Genomic DNA, 14,343 nt, shown 5'->3' with positions numbered 1-14,343 from the left:
TCTTACAAAGAGAAGGTGTTCTCTTCCACAAATGCCCTGTGTTTAAAGTGCAGTGTTGGCAGGAATTGGGGTTAAATAATTGCATGTTGGCTGGGGAGATAGCTCAGTTGGTAAAGTGCTCGCCTTACAAGCACAGGGCCCTGGGTTCGATCCCCAGCATTGCAAAATAATAATAATAATAATAATAATTACATGTCTCCCCTCTTGAAAATTTATGAGGATGCCTGTTCACTTTCCCTGGGTGACTGACCCTCACAAACTAGTGCTTGGGTCACAAAAGGAATAGGGCCAAATCTCCCAGAGGGTGACTTATTGCCATATATGCCAGTTGACTGGGTCAGACTGCACAGCACTGGTTCACTAACAAGGCTACTATGTATTATGCAGGACTTTTTAGAATACTGTGATGAATAAGATGTCCCTCCCTGGAACTTACAGAACTTCACAGATTTTTTTTTTTTTTTTTTTTTTTTTTTTTTTTTTTTTTTGGTACCAGGGATTGAACCCAGGGGCTCTTAACCACTGAGCCACATCCATACCCTTTTTATTTTATTTTTATTAATTTATTTTGCAGTGCTGGGGATTGAACCCAGGGCCTTGTGCTTGTGAGGCAAGCACTCTACCAAATGAGCTATATCCCCAGCCCCCTTTTTATTTTTTATTTTGAGATAGGGTCTCACTAATTTGCTTGGGCTTTAGTAGGTTGCTGTGGCTGGCCTTGAACTTGCAATTGTCCTACCTCACCCTTCTCAGGCTGCTGGAATTACAGGTGTGTGCCACCGTGCCCAGCTGGAAAAATCATTTCGATATATACCTAGCTTAGAATAATCTATGTGGTAGACTCTTGAACAAATTGTTACTAGCCCCAAACCTAAAGGTAAGGCTTTCTTACTGATTATTTCACTTAATCTCACATGGTCAGTGATGTGGTCAGTGTAGGGATACTGCCATTTGACACATGGCATGTTCACCAGGTCATGCTGCAGATTGACAGCAGGGCTCAGGCCTCCTGTTAAGCCTAAGCTCTCCCCACCTCCCAGGATCATGGGTTTTCCAAGGATGGCAGGGCATTGTCTAATTCAATTTTCATTCCCTTTCATTTTAAAGTGACAAATTTGAATCAGAGACTGTTTAGGAAGAGACGTATCATATATTAAAAGATAAGAAGCTCAGACTTGCATGCTTGCAGGAGGATCTCAAGTTCGAAGCCAGTCTCAGCAACTAGTCTCGCTTCAGCAGGTTGGCGAGACCCTGACTCAAAAAAGGAAAAAGGGGGTTGGGGATATAGTTTAGGTGGTAGAGTGTTCGCCTTACATACACAAGGCCCTGGGTTCAATCCCCAGCACCGCAAAAAGAAAAAAAGAAAAGGACTGGGGATGGAGCTCAGTGGCAAAGCACCCTGGGTTCAATCCCCAGTACCAGGTAAATAAGGTCAGACTTGTTATCCTAGTGCTTTATGACCCAAGATACCGTGGAGCATTGCAGAGAGTGAGGAGTTGCTTACTGAAGCAATAACAGCCACAGGTAATTAACTGAAAATCTTGAAAGATTTCTACCTCCAGGAAAGTAAGTGCAGATCTGCAGTGGCCACCTGTGGCCAAGCTTTCAACAGGCCACATGAGGGGCTGGGGAGATAGCTCAGTTGGAAGAGTGCTTGCCTTGCAAGCACAAGGCCCTGGGTTCAATCCCCAGCACCGAAAAAAAAAAAAAAAAAAAAAAGGCCACACGAGCTGGGTGGACTGAGGTTCCTGGAAATATCCTTGTTATTTTGTTATCCAGCTGGGAACTAAGAAAATTGACCTAGGACAATGGTTGTCCTTTGACATGCAATGTGAGTGTCAAGTCAGACTCCTTGGGAGGGTTCAGCGGGCACTGCTTGACTTTAGGGCTACTGGACCCAGCTGCTATGGGATCTGCCCAGGGGCAAGGTGGCGCAGCGGTCATGGGAGTGGCTACTCAGCAGGTGCAGGGGCACTGACCAAGGGAGAGAACAGCCCTGTGCCCAGTAGGGACTTGGCAGAGAAACTGGCAGAGCAAGGGGTGCTTCTGGAACCCTTTATTATTTTTAACATGGTTTGAGTTTGGTAAAGAAATATCTTTGCCCTTTTGGCAGGAGGAACAACATTGGGGCCAAAAATAGTATGTTCTCAAGTGTCACTTGTCTTCCTGGACACAGTCTATGGCAGTGAAGAGGGGAAACAAATGGTACCCTTGATTGTCCCTTAAGCTTAGGAGGGGTTGGAATCTCCTAGGTTACTCAGCTTTGGAGGGGACAGTGTTCTAGGCCAGCACTGCTCAACGGCATATTTTATGATGATGGAATGTTCTTTATCTGGGATGTCCGATATGGTAGCCATGAGCCATGTGGTTTTTTTTTTTTTTCTGTTTTTGGTACTGGGGATTGAATTCAGGGTCACTTAACCACTGAACCACATCCTCAGCCTTTTTTGTATTTTATTTAGAGAGCAGGGTTTCACTGAGTTGCTAAGGCTGGCTTTGAACTCACCATCTTCCTGCCTCAGCCTCCTGAGCCGCTGGGATTATAGGCATGTGCCACTGTGCCCAGCACCATGTGGCTCTTAACATTTAAAATGACTGGTGTGACTGAGAAACTGAATTTTAACTTTAACTTCATTTAAATTAATTTAACTAGCTACACATGGCTACTGGATGGTACAGCCCTAGGACTGATGTTCCTATTGGCAAAAAGCTAGAAGGCCGGCTGGGTGGGGTGGCTCAGTGGCCTCACCTAGCATATGCGACGCTCTGGGTTCTGTCCCCAGCACAGCAAGCAAGCAAAAACACACAAACAAACAAACAACGATGAAAACTGGAAGACTTGCCATTTTTGGTTTTGTTTTTGGGAATAGTGGATAGAGTCAGTTCTGGGGTAAAATGCTATCTTTGCCATTTAGGCTATGAGACTGGCAGGTGACCTATGTTAAGCAAATAATATAGTTCTGGGCACACAGCAAACACTCAGTAAGTGGTAGCTATTTTATTTTTTAAAATAATAACATTGACCCATGTGTGCCTACTTGCAGAGCTTGTGGGTTTATAGACAGAGATGAAAAGGTTTACTCCCAGTTTAGCTCAGTTTCCATAAAGAATGAGTTATCCCCCATGTCAAGTAGGTAGGTCTACCACAGACTTAAGGGATTGGCTGAATTGGTGTCATAGGTTATGTCTTGGCTTTTTTTTTTTTTTTTTAATTTTAAGGAGAACTTTGGAGCAGATGAAGCCTCACACCCAGGTCTCCACAGCCTGTCCCAGCCCTCAAGGCTGTGACTGGGGCTAGGGCCCTGGATGAACCTGCACTATTAAATGTAGCTTGCTCATATGCATGCATTCATTCAGCAGACACTGATTGAGGACCCATTATATTCTGGACACTTGGGATGCAGGGATGCTAAATACAGTCCTTGTCCTTTGAGGTTCACAACCTAATGAGGACAATAACAGTATACTAAATTCCAAATTTGAGATCATTTCCAAGTGCTTTGGGGTGAGGTTTTAGGGATGCTTGTCCAATTCCTGGGGATGGAAGAGCTCATGGTAGAGATATAGTGGAAGCCCTGGGGACTTGGTCCCATGCAAGCAGAGCTGGAGGTTGGCCAGAGCAATGGTCTGGAGCTGCCTGGGGGAGGCCCCAGTGTCACTTGTTCATCTGCTGAGCCCCAAGGTGGATAGTGCAGGGTGCTGGGCAGGGCTTGCTGAGCTGATCTCTCCTCTGCCCATTTGGGGGTCATGAGCCAGCTACTCTCCAGAGCAGTGGAGCAGCCCAGACATTTGTTAGGGTCCAGAGTCCAACTGCCACAAGGGCCTTGCAGGCTGGGGTGAACACATGCAGCCACTGCGTTTGCGAAGTGTTTCCACATTCACCACAGCATGTGAAGGCAGGATGGGAGGCAGGGGCTGAGGGGAGGTGCAAATCACAGGGTGGCAGAGCAGAGAATGGAGGCCTTTGGCCCTGGTCACCACCTGCCGCCACCCTGAGAGAGACTCAGGGTTTGGGATGGCATGGTCTGCCTCCGCCTCCCAGCCCCTGGCTGTGTTCTTTTGGTTTCTATTTCGGTACAGCTTACCTAGAAAAATGCTGCTAAATATATGGGTGCCATCCTCAGTTACATTATTGATTCTGCCTTTGAAAACTTTGGTCTTCACTAAGTGTCCCCATTTCTCTCATGGCCTGCAGAGGAGATGAAAACCCATTGGCCCTGGCAGGTGACAACTTCTGCAACAGGAGCTGGAGCGCTGGGAGGTGGTGCTGTCCTGTGAGCAGAGGTGGGTGGGGCTGTTCTCCGAGGTCAGGAGTTCCATGGCGACCCTCAGTGTGGCCCTAGTGGACACAATTCTTTGGCTTCCCAGTGTCCCCCTCCCCATTGCCTCTATACCAGCCTCCGTGGAGGCGAAACTCATGTGCCCATCGACTTCAGTGCGGTGCTCTAGAAGCCTGTTGTAGGCCAGGCTTGACCTGTTTGGATGGTCTGGTCCCTCAGTGCGAGCCATGAAAGCAGGAGTGCTGGCCTGCAGGTCTGGTGGCCAGAGCGAGGCACTGATTTTACTGACTAAATGTCCCTCCCCTCCGGAATTCTTCAGTTCTCAGGCTCTGGAAAGCACATGGGCACCTGTGGAGCCTCGGTGTCCCGAAGCTCTCACCAGGGACAGCCCCACACTAAGAGTCACACCCACCATCTGCTGGAAGGGGCCCGCCTGAGTCTTGGGGAATCCCAACTAGCCCCTTCTCCAGATAGCTCCCAAGAGGCCCAGAGCTGAAGCCTACTTAACATCACTTCCCCTCCCAGGCCCACTCACTGCCACCACAGCCTTTGTGTCTATCTGGAGCTCTGGCCCAGGTGGTGCCCAGGGCACAGTCACAAGGCCACTCCCTCTGGGCTCGCCACTCTGATTTGAGTTTCATTTGTGTGCCCACCTATAAAATGGGAAAATGATGTCTGTGTGCTCAGACTGCTCGTGGTTATTGGAAGTTCCCACGAGATAATGCACGGCCAGGGACTGTGTAAAAGCACAGGCTCCTACTAGCAAGGATATTATTAGCAAGACGCCCGCGCTGCTCTGGTGTGGCAGGCAGCTCTTTCATGGGCTACCTGTGGCTTGACCACAGTGGACCAGTTCTGTGGAGGAGGGGCTCCAGGTTTTCATCCCTTCCCCTACTGCCCCTGGTCATCCTAGTGTCACTGGAAGGAGTCCAAGGAGGTCTCCCAGAAGGGGAGAAGGAGAAGAATCTGCCAGGGAGTACCCCAGTTTTTGGTACTGGAGACTGAACCCTGGTGGCTCTTTACCATTGAGCTACATTCCCGGCCTCTTTTGTTTTTTATTTGGAGACAGGGTTTGGCTAAGTTGCCTAGGGCCTGGATAAGCTGCTGAAGCTGGCCTGGAACTGTGATCCTCCGGCCTCAACTTCCGGAGTTGTGGGATTATAGGCATGTGCCACCATGCCCAGCTCTGGCAGGTTCTTGATTAAGGACACAGAAAGGAATTTTAGGACATGTCAGAGGAGGCACTGGGGCTTATTGAAGAAAGCAAAGACATTTATTTAGGAAAGCAAGCAATAGAGCCGAATATACAGAGCAGGAGTGCAGATGCTGGATAGTGAGACACTTTGGCCTTGGGCTCTTCTTTTTATTTATTCATTTATTTTTTTCTAATTTTTTTTTTTTTTTTTTTTTTGTAATACTAGGCATTGGACCCAGGGAGACTTTATCACTGAGTCATATCCCCAGTGCTTTTTATTTTTTCTTTTAAGATAGGGTCTCACTAGGTTGCCCAGGTTAGCCTCCAACTCTTCCATCCCCCTGCTTCATCCTCCCAAGTAGCTGGGACTTACAGGCATGTGCCACTGTCCTGCTTGTGCCCTTTTTAAAGGAAACTGTGTAAACGGTGTACAAGGGAAGTATGTGTGTGTGTGTGTGGAGGGGGGGGGTGTTGTCAGCATGATGAGCTCAATTTATTAAAATCGTGGGGCACAGGGCAATTCCCTGTGGTCCCAGTCTTTCACGATCTTTAGGTTATGTCAGCCAGTGAACAGATAACTTTTGGAAAATACTCATACTGTAAATTTTATTTTTAAATTTTTATTTTCAATCTTTCTTCCCCTCACTTAAAAATTATTTTTTGTGTATTATAGTTGTATATCATAAATTTTTAGCAATATTTCCCCCTTGGTCTTATTTAGCCTAAAGAAAATACATTGTGTAAGCCAGGCCTATAATCCCAGCGAATCCGGAGGCTGAGGCAGGAGGACTGCAAGGAGTAGACCAGCCTCAGCAACTTGGCGAGACCCTATCTTAAAATAAATAAATAAATAAATTAATTAATTAATTAAAATAATGACTGGGGATGTAGCTCAGTGGTACAACAGCACTGGGTTCCATCATTATTATTCATAATAGTTATAGTCGTATGAACTAGCAATGTATGTAGGTGTTAATCATCTGGACTCGCAATAAGATTTAAGGCTTTTAACGAAGTCAGTCCTGGAGGAAAACAGGCTTGTAAAGGTGAGGGTGTTAATAGGCCGCCTTGGATTTAGAGACAGTTTCCCCCTTCGCTGCTAGTTTCCTTTCTACCTATCCTTTTTTCCATCTGACCTCAGTACCACCCAGGTGTGTGGTTTCGAGTTTCGCTCTGCACTCGGTTTCCGGCCCACAGACGCGCTACGGGGCTCCCGCGATGATCCCCTTCTCTGTCCTGGAACTCAGGGCCAGCGTGCTGCCTCCAGCGCCCCCACTCTGTTTCCTAGTCGCTGGGGGCAGGCAGCTTGTGGACCTGGCCAGGCTATTCCAGCCTCGGGAGAAGGGAGGTTGAGGATGACGCTCTAATGACCGAATTTGGGCCTGGGGAATTCTGAAAGGGGAATGGCTGGGGCGGGGGCCCTGGAGGCTTGGGGCGACCTGCCCCGCGGGGCTTTCTGGCCCTGGTGCCGGTCCGCGCCCGGTGCCCTCTCCTGCCTAGGCAGGCGAGGCGCTTGCAGCCTTCCTTTTTCCACCAGCCAGGGTGTTGGCGAGTTAGACCTCCCAGCCTCACGGGGCTGCTGTGCGGCTGCGGCGACGTTGGCGACTGCGGCGCTGCGGCGGAGACGAAGGGCTCGGGAGGCGGCGCCATGTGAGTCCCTGGTCTGGGCCCTGGCCGCGGCGGGAGGTTACCGTATTTATCGAGGCCATTGCTGGACCCTTGGGGGCGGGTCACTGCGGGCGCGCTACCGTATTTGCCGGGAGCCGCACAGTCCTTTCCAGGAGTGGCAGTGCCGCGACTTAATTACGTATTTATCCAGGGTCGCATGGTTCCGCGGGGGGCGCTGCGGGCGCGGGGGTGGGCAGCGTTCACCCCAGGGAGCTGGGGCTTGCCGCGGCCTGGGTGGGGTGCGGCAGCTGGGTGCCAGCCTACGTATATTCGTGGGTGGGGGTGCGACGCACAGTTACCATATTTCTCCAGGGTCTCTCGGGCCCCGGAGTTGGCAAGGCTGTGCGCGGGGGTCGGGTGAGGCGGGTTGAGCTCTTTCAGTTAATGCAACTCTTCGGCAAGAAGGACGTGGAGGGGGGCTTGCCGATTTCTGGGGGCGGGGGAGGAGGGGCGCGGAGGCGCTGCGGGAGAGTTACCGTATTTGCGTTGGGCGGCGCAGACTCTAGAGGAAAGAGCTGTCGCTGGAGGCTGGAGGAGCGGGGGCGCAGCCTGGGCTGTGAGTGTGGCGCGGGATGGAGGAACTTGGGGGAGGGTCAGGGGCCATGGCCTGGGACCCTCGAGGCGGGAGGACCCTGGGCGGGGTTAGAGCTGGGAAGAGTGGGGAGGCTACCCAGTGACAGGGCAGGTTGAATTGACGAGGGGACTTTGATGGCTTGGGGGTCTACCGCCAGTGGTACTTGTCCCCCACCCTCCAGGGTGAATGAGTGCCTGTTCCCCTGGCCCGAAGATAGGGAAGACAGAAGGCTGTCTCTGAGACCCCACTCTGCAGGCAGATTGACTGAGGCTGAAAGAGGGAGGGGCCTGCAGGGCGGTGCAGGGGAACGGCCGGCAAGCTTCCCTAGTGAGGTGGTGCGGGTGGAGCTGTGGGTTGTGTGGAGCAGCCCCAGTGCCCCACAGGAGATTGTTGGGATATATGGGAGTGGTGGCAGTAGATGGTGCCCCTACAGGAACAGTGATCCTTTGGGAATGGTTGGCTCTTCCGTGGTTGGGATGGTGGTGGTGGTCTCCTGTGTGTGTGTGTTGAGGGGTGCTTAGTTGTCAAGGAGCTAGTGCATTGAAAGGGCTTTCAACAGTGAATCAGGAGACTTAGGGCCTAGTCCTGGCTCACCTTGCTGTGTGACCTTGGGCAAGTATGTTGACCTTAGGAGCCTCAGTTGCTCCCTTTACAAAATGGAGCTTGATGACCCTGCTCTGCTCCTTTCTCAGTGCAATACGAGGACAGTGGGAAATGATTTAAGAGGAAGGCAGGGGTCTGGAATAGGATCCTTAGGAGAACCAGCGTGGAGGGAACCAGGTGCTCGAGCGTTGCTCAGTCTTAGGCCAGGCTTAGCTGTGGGGATACCGAGAGGAATCAAGCTGAGACCTGGTCCTCTGGGAACGCACTGGTTCAGTGACTTGCACACCTTTTAAACACATGCTTCATTTTGATAAACAAAGAGCTTCTCCCTTTCATGTTTAACCCAGTGAAGACACTTCAAGTCTACAGTTTTATTCTTGTTTCCTGTTTTAAGTTTTGCAAAAAATATCTTTAAACCATGAGTGATCCCACCCTTCAAATTTGGGGTGCACCTCCCACCCCCTCTCCTTGAGAATCTGATAGAGAGATAAGGTGTATCCAGGTGGACTCAAACTATTAGGAGCCCATGGATGTTTCCCACAGGCATTTATCGCGCTTTTCTCAGGGCAGGCGTGGTGCTTGGATGAAAGAAGGCCGCTCTGTTGGTAAAGTGCCGCGGTGGGCGCAGAGGTAGTCGTGCAGTCAGATGAGCGTCACCGGGTTGGGCAACATGGCTCAAGGAGAGGCTGGAGGGAGGGGTCAGGAAGGCTTCTGGGAGGAGGTGGCACTTGAGATGAGCCCAGGAGGGCAGGCTGGGATTAAGGTGTAGAGGAGAAAGAAGGGGTTATTCTGGCCTGAACTAAGACGTAGAAGGGCGAGTGCTGGAGGTCTGGGGAGGCGAGGGGCTCCTCGGGCTGGGGTTGCCTGACCCTCGGGTCCCCCTGACCCCTTTCTCTGCTTCTGCCTTCCCAGGGACTGGTGACTGCAGCTGGAAGTGCCCATGACCGAGCTGGAGTCCTCCGGGGGCGGGTCCCCTGTGGGGGACGGGGAGGAGGGTCTGGGGGACGAGCGAGGCCTGGTCATCCACCACCCTGCCGAAGAGCAGCCCCACCGCTGCCCCCTGTGCGGCCAGACCTTCTCGCAGCAGCCCAGCCTGGTGAGGCACCAGAAGGCGCACGCCGGGGCGGGCCGCGCGGCCTCCTTCGTGTGCCCCGAGTGCGGCAAGGCTTTCAGCGTGAAGCACAACCTCGAGGTGCACCAGCGCACGCACACCGGGGAGCGGCCCTTCCCCTGCCCCGAGTGCGGCCGCTGCTTCAGCCTCAAGCAGAACCTGCTCACGCACCAGCGCATCCACAGCGGCGAGAAGCCACACCAGTGCGCGCAGTGCGGCCGTTGCTTCCGGGAGCCGCGCTTCCTGCTCAACCACCAGCGCACCCACGCGCGCATGCCCGCGCCGCACCCGCGCCGGCCCGGCGTCTTCGGGGAGCGGCGGCCCTACTTCTGCCCGCGCTGCGGCAAGAGCTTCGCACGCGAGGGCTCGCTCAAGACCCACCAGCGCAACCACGGCCACGGGCCCGAGGGCCAGGCGGCCCACCTAGGCCGCGTGCTATGACGCGCACGTGGCCTGCCACCCTCGGCTGCCTCCAAGCCCAGAGCCGCGTCCCGGGGCCCTGGAGATGGCTCTGGGCCGCGGCCCTCTCTCTGGACAGGATCCCGGGAGAGGGGCAAGACTGGCCCAGGACCCTCTGCAGCTGCTTTGGGCTCCTGCGTTGGTCTTCCTCAGGCTCCTGCAGCCTAGAGCAGGTGAGACCCACAGGGCTGGCTGAAGCCCCAGAGGCCCAGGGGTGTCCGGGTGCGCAGGTGCTGGCCATTCTGCATGCACGCGTGCGTCCGCCGAACGTAGGCTGGGCTTGCAGGTCTCTGTATGATGAGCTGCTTACTGGATCTTCACTCCCCGAATGCCAGAGTTGAAAGACACTTGGAGAGGGCCACTTTCCACAATCCCCAAGCCAAACCTCAGTCCCCAAGGCCTCCTGCACCCCCTATCTGAAGTCCTTACCCTTCATGTCCCAGTTTGTTAATCTGTAAGTTGAGGATAAAGATGGGAGACTCCTCCCTGGGTGTTGTGAGGATGTGCGGTTAGGAGAGGGTGACGTCACTTGTGTGCCCTGTGCTATGCTGTGCTTCCCTCTCAGGAGGAGGCACAGGTGAGGACCCCAGGCCCAGTCACTGGGGGGTGGGGGGGGGGGGCTGATACATACACAGAGGGATGTGGGCTAGAGTGGGGACAACCTATGTAGTGGGACCAGAGGTGACTAGGGACACTTGGGGAAATGCCATGGCTTTGAACCAGCCCTGGAGCCAAGTAGAACTGTTCCAGGGAGAGCAAGTAGTGTGGAGGGACTTTGGAGGTGAGGTGTCCTCAGTGGAGGGTCTGGCTTGCCCTACAAAGGACTTTGTGATGAGGGAGGAGGGACGGCTGAGATTTTTAATGAGAACCCAGTGAGCTCAGACCTGCTTTAAAGGCACTGTGAGGACAGATGGAAGACCAGGAGCCTTGGGGCCACCCAGGCAGAAGATGAGGTCCCAGCTCAGATGCTTGGCTGAGGTCCTGCTGTGAGAATGGGGACAGCAGGGACTTGCCTCCAGGACCGCTGATTCCAAGTTATTGCTTGAGGCACAGGCCTCTTCAGTTGTTTGGCACAGTAGAAGTGGCCTTATCCAAGCTTGTCCCAAGGCCCAGTGCTCAGTACAGTGGGTAAGGTCAGGGCTGTGTTTTTGGATTCTGGATCCCAAAACCCTTCAGCTCTACTGCTGTAAGACACAAAATGGAGCTGAGAGGATTCCAGCATATGAAAGGAGCCCAGGCAGGGGCATCTCTGGGTGGCACAGGTGCATGAGGGCACCCGGAAGAAGGACGCTGGGACTCTGGAGGACTTCTGCTCCCAGTCCTTGCTTCCTATTCAAGCCTGTGCTCAGTGCTGGAGACCTGTCGCTTCCTCCCTCTGCCCTCTCTGGTCTTCCTCAGTGCTGTGTGGCTCCTCAGGGATCATTTGCCCTCTGTCACTCTTGGTAGTTGTTTCAATGTGGACTAGTATTTGGTGGCAGAGAATAAGATTAAGAATAAGATTTACAGGGTTCTGGGACATCTAGAGCCAACCACCCAAATATCCTGACCCCAGGGTCCCCATCTGTAAATGGGATTAATAATCCTGGTCTTGCATTATAGGAGTTGAGGAGACTTACTCAAAGCCCCAGACAGATACAGGGGGCCAGGGAGATGTCCCTTCTAGCCTCAGAGGGGTGGTGGGGCAGGACCACATTGTAGCACCTGACCTGACCCTGATCTCTTTTTTTTTTTGTGAACAGATACAAAATGGGCAGGACCTTATAGCCCAGAAGGTGTCGGGCACATCTGGGCACAGAGACTAGGAATGGAGTCCCATGGGGACCTGCATGGCACTGCATCCTGGCATGAGACACGTCCTCTAAGAAGATCTACCTTGGGAGGTGCCCTGCAGTGACCTATAGAGGTGACCTGATGGAGCCTGGAATTAGAGGCCAATTCCAAGCCCTGGTGGGAAGACTCCCCAGGCCTCATGGGAGTCACAGCAGGGGCAGGCCTCCTGCTGGCTTCCTGGCCATGGATCTCTGCTCTCATGTGGCTGCAGGGATGGCATCTGTGGCCTTTCTGCTCCTGCCTGGTCCGCCAGTCAGCTAAAGTTCAGAGACAGGAAGTGGCTGGTTTAAGTCAACACAGCAGGTCGGTGGGTCAGGCTTGAGGCAGAACCTTGCCCTGTGTGTGAACAATTCCTGCAGACTTCATTTCCTTTCTGAGCCAGAAAGGTTGTTAACACTTTGGGGTCACAGGCCCTTTAAAAACTGGTGAAAATTATGGACCTTCTCCCCAGGAAAACATGCATACATACTCACTTAGACTAAAAAATTCCAAGCAGCTGGACTCCAGACAAAGAACCTCAGCCCTGGAGGCTTCCCCTGCCACCCTTCCCTTACCTGACACTCAGAGAGCCCCGAGTTAAGGCTGCCATGCGAGTAGTCTCCCCCTGACCTCGTTCCCTTGTTTGGGAATAAAGAATTCTAAGGTGGAGATTCATATAGTCAGTCCCTTCTCTCAGACATAACATTGCACCAGTTTCTGGAATCTAGTTTCCCTTCCTCTGACGTCACCCAGGTTCCCTGGACTGGTTTGCTCCTCTGCGTTTGTTTCTTGTTTTGCCAGCAGGATGCTGGCTTGTGAAATGGAGCCCCTGCTCAGCCTAGGCTCCGATTTCACTGTGAGGTATTGGGGAGCTGGACTCTGAGGAACTGGTCCACGTCTACCCAGGGAAAAGGAAACCTGCTTCCAGCAGTCACACTCAGACGAGGTGCCTCCTGCCCAACCAGGTGCAGATCCAGGCAGGTCTTGTGGGAGAGCTGGGGAGGAAGAGGATAGAGCCCTGCTGCAGGTCCTGAGGCCAGTGGGAGAGGCGGTGCAGAAGCTGGGTATCCCCAAGCAGATGGGTACAAGTGGCAGGGCCAGGCTCCAGGCCAGCTGCAGTGCTTGGTCTTCACACCTCAGCAGGTCATCCTGGAGCCCACAGGGCTCATCTGCCTCCCCAGAATGAACTGCCCATCAGAAAAGGTGGGACCGACTGGAGCTGCGATGGAGGCCGATGGATCCCTGCCCTGGGTTCTTCCTGCTCCTGTCTCCCCTGCAGTTGGACCCGTAGACTCTTCCTGGACACCTGCTATATAGGATTGCGGAATGCTTGGGGCAATAGGAAAGGGGAGGCACTCCCTGCCCTGGAAGCTTCCATGTGGCTCCGGTCCTTGGCCCAACCTAGGGAGAACCACAACAGCACGCCCTCGCTCTGCTCACCGTTCAGCTTGTCTCCTTGCCGTACCTGTGCTGTGCCGTCCTCAGTATCGCTGGGAAATGTCCCCTTCCTCCTCCTCCCCACTGAGCCCTCCTCCACCAGGGTCGACTCCTTGCCTTCCTTCTCTGTACAGGCCCTGTGTGAACACGCTGTCACCCCTGAGTACGCTGTGCCGTCTGGTCTTGTGCTGTAGTTTCCTCTGTGTGTGTGCGCGTGCACAGGTGTGCATGAGTCTCGAGTCTCCAACTAGACTGTGAGCTCCCTGAGGGCAAGGGACTGTGCCATTTCCTCTCGGACCCCGGCTGGGTCCAGCACTGGGCTGGACTCCTAACTCTCAGGAACACTTGTCGACTGGCTGATGAAGCAAGTGCTGGAGTGGGGGTGGGGCTGGAGGAGTGCGGGGAGAGGGCGTGCCAGTTAACTAGTGGGCTGGGGCCGGCTCCCTGGGTCAAGAATGGACACGGGGGGCCTCAGGTCCTTCACTACGTGGAAGCAGTGGAAGCCGGAGGATCCCCCACCCGCTGACCACCCATGGCTACACAGGAGTATAGTAAAGGGTCATCCAGGCTGGCTATTTTTGGGGGTCACTGACACCTACTGGAGCTGACCGAGTGGAATAAATGTTCTCACGACATCAGCTGGTGTGAGGAGTAGTCCTTGGGGCTTAGCTGGGAGCAGGTGGAGGCCTCACTCTTAGCCACCATCATTTCTGGAGGAGCTAGGTTCAAGGTGTTATGGTGCTCAAAGACTAGAGAAAACATAAAAAATAGCCAGGCATGGTGGCGCACGCCTGTAATCCCCTGGTACAAGAGGCTGAGGCAGGGATGGCAAGTTCAAGGCCAGCCTCAGCTATTTAGTGAGGCCCTAAGCAACTTAGAGAGACCCTGTCTTAAAATTAAAAAAGGGACTGGGGAGGTGTCTCAGTAGCTAAAACAGCCCTGGGTTCAATCCCTGGTATTAAAAAAGAAAAAAAGAAAACAAAAACCATAGCAATGAATTAGTACAATGTGGAAAGAGACTGCTGTTTGGGTTTGGGTAACAGGTATTAGCAATTCTCTGACACCAATGGCTTGCTGGACTCGCTTTGGGGCCATTCCCATTGGCCCCCAGGAGGTGGGCCGCCAAGAGTGCTCAGGTCTGGAGACCAGGCTCCTGGGCTGGCCCATCTCCAATGGGAGACCTGGGCCAGTTACATCTCTCCTGACT

The 14,343-nt window shown here is 53.2% G+C and overlaps 1 protein-coding gene across 3 annotated transcripts; it reads left to right on the top strand.

Moving 5' to 3' along the window:
• Positions 1-6,503: 6,503 nt before the first annotated feature.
• On the top strand, positions 6,504-13,771 carry LOC306668045 (uncharacterized protein). Of its 3 annotated transcripts, none has more exons than XM_079151072.1 (3): positions 6,504-7,125; positions 9,233-10,063; positions 11,630-13,771. In XM_079151072.1, the coding sequence occupies exon 2, from the start codon at positions 9,261-9,263 to the stop codon at positions 9,870-9,872; it is 612 nt and encodes a 203-aa protein (XP_079007198.1). In that variant the 5' UTR covers positions 6,504-7,125; positions 9,233-9,260; the 3' UTR covers positions 9,873-10,063; positions 11,630-13,771. The 3 variants fall into 3 exon arrangements, with proteins under 3 accessions (XP_079007198.1, XP_079007199.1, XP_079007200.1); XM_079151073.1 differs by lacking the exon at positions 6,504-7,125 and adding an exon at positions 7,134-7,282; XM_079151074.1 differs by lacking the exon at positions 6,504-7,125 and adding an exon at positions 7,717-8,925.
• The last annotated feature ends 572 nt before the right edge of the window (positions 13,772-14,343 follow it).

The sequence above is a fragment of the Sciurus vulgaris genome (genome assembly GCF_902686455.1).
Source record: "Sciurus vulgaris genome assembly, chromosome: 8".
Lineage (NCBI taxonomy): Eukaryota > Metazoa > Chordata > Mammalia > Rodentia > Sciuridae > Sciurus > Sciurus vulgaris.
The sequence above is the reverse complement of the archived record's forward strand: the minus strand, read 5'-3'. Positions and strand labels throughout refer to the sequence as shown.